General features: G+C 38.9%; 1 protein-coding gene across 1 annotated transcript in view; it reads left to right on the top strand.

Moving 5' to 3' along the window:
• The window catches only part of LOC133556603 (E3 ubiquitin-protein ligase NEURL3), an 8,777-nt gene extending 3,948 nt beyond the window's left edge, over nt 1-4,829 (top strand). The window contains exons 3-4 of the mRNA XM_061906707.1: nt 4,263-4,358; nt 4,437-4,829. Of these exons, the coding sequence (XP_061762691.1) occupies nt 4,263-4,358; nt 4,437-4,654 (314 nt within the window). The 3' untranslated portion in view covers nt 4,655-4,829. The remainder of the gene's footprint in view (nt 1-4,262; nt 4,359-4,436) is intronic.
• Nucleotides 4,830-5,690: the final 861 nt, after the last annotated feature.

The raw sequence follows: 5,690 nt of genomic DNA, 5'->3' as shown, positions 1-5,690 counted from the left end.
AGCGCTTTTCTCTAGTAACTCAAAGCGCTTTAGATAGTGAAACCCATTTAAACCAGTGTGGGTGGCACTGGGAGCAGGTGGGTAAAGTGTCTTGCCCAAGGACACAACGCCAGTGACTAGGATGGTGAAGGCGGGAAATCGAACGTGGAACCCTCAAGTTGCTGGCACGGCCACTCTACCAACCGAGCTATGCCACCCCTTTCACCACACCTACTGTGTGTGTGTGTGTGTGTGTGTGTGTGTGTGTGTGTGTGTGTGACTATCAGTGGTACTTTAACTTTATTTATGGGAGTCTTTCTTAAAACAACTCACCATTTCATCCCGATTCTTGGAGTGACGATTTCGATTCAGAATCGATCCTCGATTGAACACGACTCACGACATATGTAATTTGGTAAAAAAAAAAAATTCAAATGCAATGTTTTCAAAAACAAGGCGTGCAGTCGTTCTTCGTTTAGCGCTGTCAATTGGTTCCAGACGTGACCTCAATAAACACATTTCTGCACATTAGAAATCAAAAGTATAACAAAAAAAAACCTTAAATCCACTCAAAGAGGAACTGCACTTTTTAAAAAAAAACAGTGACTTTCAAGACAAGAACACATATTTGTCTTTTTTTATGCATTTTAACTGTAAAATATGGCAAGTAGGAGGTGTCTAACAATGCAGCTAATGGGAGTTCTCTATTTCACCCATAAAGCCCTCTAAAAAAAACAATACATTTACATGTCGTGACCTGAATGTTAGCGACATTAGCGATATTGTTACTATAAGTGCTAACAAACTAGCGGGGCCAAACTATTTTTTAGTGGTGCCCTGATCACCGAGAGCTAACTAGTGTAAGATGCTATATTGACATGCTCAGCCTAGTTAGACTGACCATACGTACTTTTTTCCCAGGACATGTCCTCTTTTTGGCAGGGCTGTCCGGGCTGTCCGGGCGGGGTTTCTTAAATGCCTCAACTGTCCGGGATTTTGAGTTAGGGTTGCGTGTATTTTCAATGTACGTTCAGGGTTAAGAAGAGGTTAAGAACAAAACTAATTGTGAAGTCGTGTGCATGCAGCACCATTCCTGACGGAGGGGCGGAGACAGAGAGAGTTATGATACACACGCATGCTCGCCAGGCTGTGTTTTTTATCGATAGATTTATTAAATTTTTTATTATCTATAGCAGGGGTGGAAAAAGTGTGCCCTGGAGGCCATTTGCAGCCCACAGCTAATGTTTTAAAGGCCCATGGCACATTCTAAAAATACTTTTAGAATTAACAAAACCATAACAAAAGTGAAATAAACAAGGGTAAAGGTCAAATGTAATTTAGAAAAGTTGCAATGTTGACTAATAAAACAAAGCTGTTTATTTGTTTTTTCTTTCAAACTGTCATTGCTCAAAACTCAAAATCAATGTTATTATGAATTATTGACCTATCCAAGGTTCCGATTATTTTACATCAAATATTCCACTTTGAAAAATATTTTTGGTGGAAAATTTTGCATATTTTTTGTGTTTGCCATAAAAAAACATAGTTTTGTTTGACAAAAAAGGGCGGAAAACAAACAAACAAACAAAAAAACAACATAAAATAACTAAAACATTTTGAAATGACGAATAGATCGGATGTTGATGTAGACTCCAGAGATTTAAGCATTAAATATAAAATGTATGTATGTCCTGGCACACCATTATCATCATTTCATGACCAAAGTAAAACACTTTTTACACTTTTATACTGAAATAGATACACCTACAACGTATTAAATAAAAACAAAGAAAACACTAACAGCAGTGATAAAGTTCAAATCCATGAAGGAAAGAAGAAAGTTTTATACTGAAATATATACACCTACAACTTATTAAATAAAAACATAGAAAAAACTACCAGCAGTGGTAAAGTTCAAATCCACGAAGGAAAGAAGAAAGTAAATGAATGCTTATAACTGAATACATTTACATATGTATACAAATTTTCTTTTTTTAATTATTGTTTTAATGAATTAAGTAACGTTTATGACAACCTTTTTCCAAAACACAATAAAGAATGTGAGATATAACAGGACAATGCATATGTTCGTATGCATTGTCCAGGCAGACTGACCGGCAAAGGCAGGCTTCAATAATGCCTCTGATAAGTGCTCGGGGAACAGGTGAGCGTCCTGAACCCCAATCAGAGGCAGGTGAAAATAATAAGTAGCCAAGGTAACTAAACAAACTCAAGGGTGCACAACAACAGGAACTAATGGAGTTCAAAACTAATAGAAAATAACAAAAACATGATCCGGCCCATGGATCATGACAGGAATAGAGCGATTCACTTGTTAGCTGACTTTTAAAAGCTTTTATTTATGAGTTAGAATCCATAAAAAACATACATGTGATTGTCCCACAAAAGGATTGTGAATGATAGGCACAATTCCTAAAAAAAAAGGTACTGTTCCTCTTTAAAGTATAGTTAGAATAAGGATTATGACAAATATGTAAAAAAAAAAAAAATAATACCATTTCTAAAGTTTTTACAATATTATATTTCATGGTAAAATTCTAAATGTAGGAAGTGTCGAACATCAACCAATGATATATTTGTAATGTTCAAGGTAGTTTTTTAAAAATCTATTCTAATGTCCGTTTATTGGATTTTTTTTTACATATACAATCCAGAAATACAATTAAACACATGTCAAATGTTCTTTTTCTCTCTCCCAAACCAGTAACCCACAAAAATGATGTATGGAATACAAAAAAAATAGTAAACTACAAAAAAACTCATGCATCAGTCAAATAAGTAGAGGCAAACATTGACATAAAGCCACAGACAAGTCCACTCCTGAATGTCTCCAACACAGTGCACCCAAGGGCTCATCCATTTTCTACCTTTCAATTACTTTTCGGTATTTTACATATTTTAGGAAAGCATCCCATGCTTCTTGAGACTTCACAGAACAACCGTTCAATCAGCCTAATTGTCTCCAATTTGAGAAAAGATGTTCAAGGCAGTTTGAATGACTATTTTAAAATTGCATTCATTAACTAAGAAATCATGTGCAATGTTTCTTAAAGGCCTACTGAAATGAGATTTTTTTTATTTAAATGGGGATAGCAGGTCCATTCTATGTGTCATACTTTATTTTTTCGCGATATTGCCATGTTTTTGCTGAAATGATTTAGTAGAGAACATCCACGATAAACTTTTGGTTGCTAATAAAAAAGCCTTGCCTGTACCGGAAGTAGCAGACGATGTGCGCGTGACGTCACCGGTTGTGGAGCTCCTCACATCCTCACATTGTTTACAATCATAGCCACCAGCAGCAAGAGCGATTCGGACGGAGAAAGCGACGATTTACCCATTAATTTGAGCGAGGATGAAAGATTCGTGGATGAGGATAGTGAGAGTGAAGGACTAGAAATTTAAAAAATTTCAAAAAGGCGAGGGCAGTGGGAGCGATTCAGATGTCATTAGACACATTTACTAGAATAATTCTGGAAAATCCCTTATCTGCTTATTGTGGTACTAGTGTTTTAGTGAGATTATATGATACCTGAAAGTTGGAGGGGTGTGGCCACGGGTGTGGTGACCGCCAGTGTCTCCGGTGGGAAGAGGTAATAGTCCGCAGCTGCAGGATGACGCAAGCTCCGCTCATGTCTACGGTAAGAGCCGATTTATTAGCACAATTTTCTCACCGAAACCTGCCGGTTGATGTTTCATAGTAAAGCTTCACCTCCGGCAATGTAACCAAGGAAACACCAGCTGTGTTTGTGTTGCTAAAGGCAGCTGCAAAACACCGCTTCCCACCTACATCTTCTCTTCTTTGACTTCTCCATTATTAATTGAACAAATTGCAAAAGATTCAGCAACACAGATGCCCAGAATACTGTGTAATTATGCGATTAAAGCAGACTACTTATAGCTTGAAACGGGCTGGACGAACATGTCCGCTACCACCGGTGACGTCACGCGCACGCGCCATCATACGCGTCATCATTCCGCGACGTTTTCAACAGGATACTTTGCAGGAAATTAAAAATTGCAATTTAGTTAACTAAACCGGCCTTATTGGCATGTGTTGCAATGTTAAGATTTCATCATTGATATATAAACTATCAGACTGCGTGGTCGGTAGTAGTGGGTTTCAGTAGGCCTTTAATCACTAATATTTTTACTAGATTCTATAGTTCGTTGATACATTTTATTTCCAAATGGCACCAATTGGTTGTGAATGGAATAGTCTGCAGGGACGTTGAACTGAATTCCCTCCTATTTTGGTGCAGGTTCAGAAAAAAGGGGTTGGATCTCCATCAGAAGGGCATGCATGAGTCTCGCCTCGCCCGACTTCCTCCCCCGCCTCTACACAGAGCCGGCAGCAGGTGAGAGGAGTCCCTTCATTGTGTCCCCAACTGTGGTGGGCTTCTTTTCATCATGTTTCCTGTCTCCTCTCGCGACAGACCGAGGAGAACAGACGACCTGCGTGGTGTGCTTGAGCCAGCAGGCCGACGTCACTCTGCTTTGCGGCCATCGCTGTATGTGTCGCACGTGCGACGCCGGCGTCTTTGAGCAGTTTGGAACGTGTCCCCTGTGCAGGCAGAGCATGAGGGGCCCGTCGCTGGCTGGGCGAGGGGTCATCCCGGAGTGCGAGAAGAGCAAAGCCACTGAGAGCCGATGACATGCACATAAACTAAATGCATTTGTATTTTATTCATATCTGAATGTCTTTATATATTATTTTACTTGATCGGTTTTTTTTTTATTAAAGAGAGCAGATCTTTACTTGTACTATTTATTTACTTGGAAATGTATGTTTGTATGAATACATTAAATATATAGCTGTGAAAAAGTAATTTGAGTGAAATTTGTCCATCTTAGTTTGGGGAACAATAACAAAGAAGTACAATAGTACCTCAACTTAACAGATAAGAGCTGCAATGTTACGACTGGTTGGCATAGTGATGCCAAATTGGTCCCTTCGTGGATGCGTCGGCATGAACACAGCAACAGTAAGTTTAAATGATTTATTACACTTAACAAAAACAGACTATGAACAAAAACACTGGAGCTAACTGACAAAAATGAACCAAGGGGCGCTAGCATGAAAGCTAGGAATAGAACATACAAAAACTATACTTGGCACGAAGCACACAAAAGAGTAAACAAAAAACATTCAGCATGAAAGCTGGAATATCGAGTGGCTTAGCGTAAGAGCTAGCGAGAAAATACATACTGGTAGTAGACAGTCGTGAATGTTGCTCGAAGGCAAACTAGAGTCCCAGAAAGAATAACGAAAAGGGACGGGCTTAAATAGGGGAGTAATCAAAAAGTGACAGGTGTGCGGAAACCGTGATTAGCAGGTGGGATCAATGAGCAACCATGGTGACTGACTAAACAGGAAGTAAGGGTGTAGAACAGTGATACAACAACTGGAAGTATAAACCATATGTGGTGATCCAAGTAGCGGATCGCAACATGCAAATTGTTATGCTCCGAGTTACAACTAGTCGGCGTAGCAAATGTCACAGTGAACCCCTGTAAGATCCGATCAAAACATTTGGTGTTACTTTATGGCAGGGGTCACCAACCTTTTTGAAACCAAGAGCTACTTCTTGGGTACTGATTAATGCGAAGGGCTACCAGTTTGATATACACTTAAATAAATTGCCAGAAATAGCCAATTTGCACAATTTACCTTCAATAAATAAATCTAT

The sequence above is a fragment of the Nerophis ophidion genome, linkage group LG07, assembly GCF_033978795.1.
Source record: "Nerophis ophidion isolate RoL-2023_Sa linkage group LG07, RoL_Noph_v1.0, whole genome shotgun sequence".
NCBI lineage: Eukaryota > Metazoa > Chordata > Actinopteri > Syngnathiformes > Syngnathidae > Nerophis > Nerophis ophidion.
The sequence above is the reverse complement of the archived record's forward strand: the minus strand, read 5'-3'. Positions and strand labels throughout refer to the sequence as shown.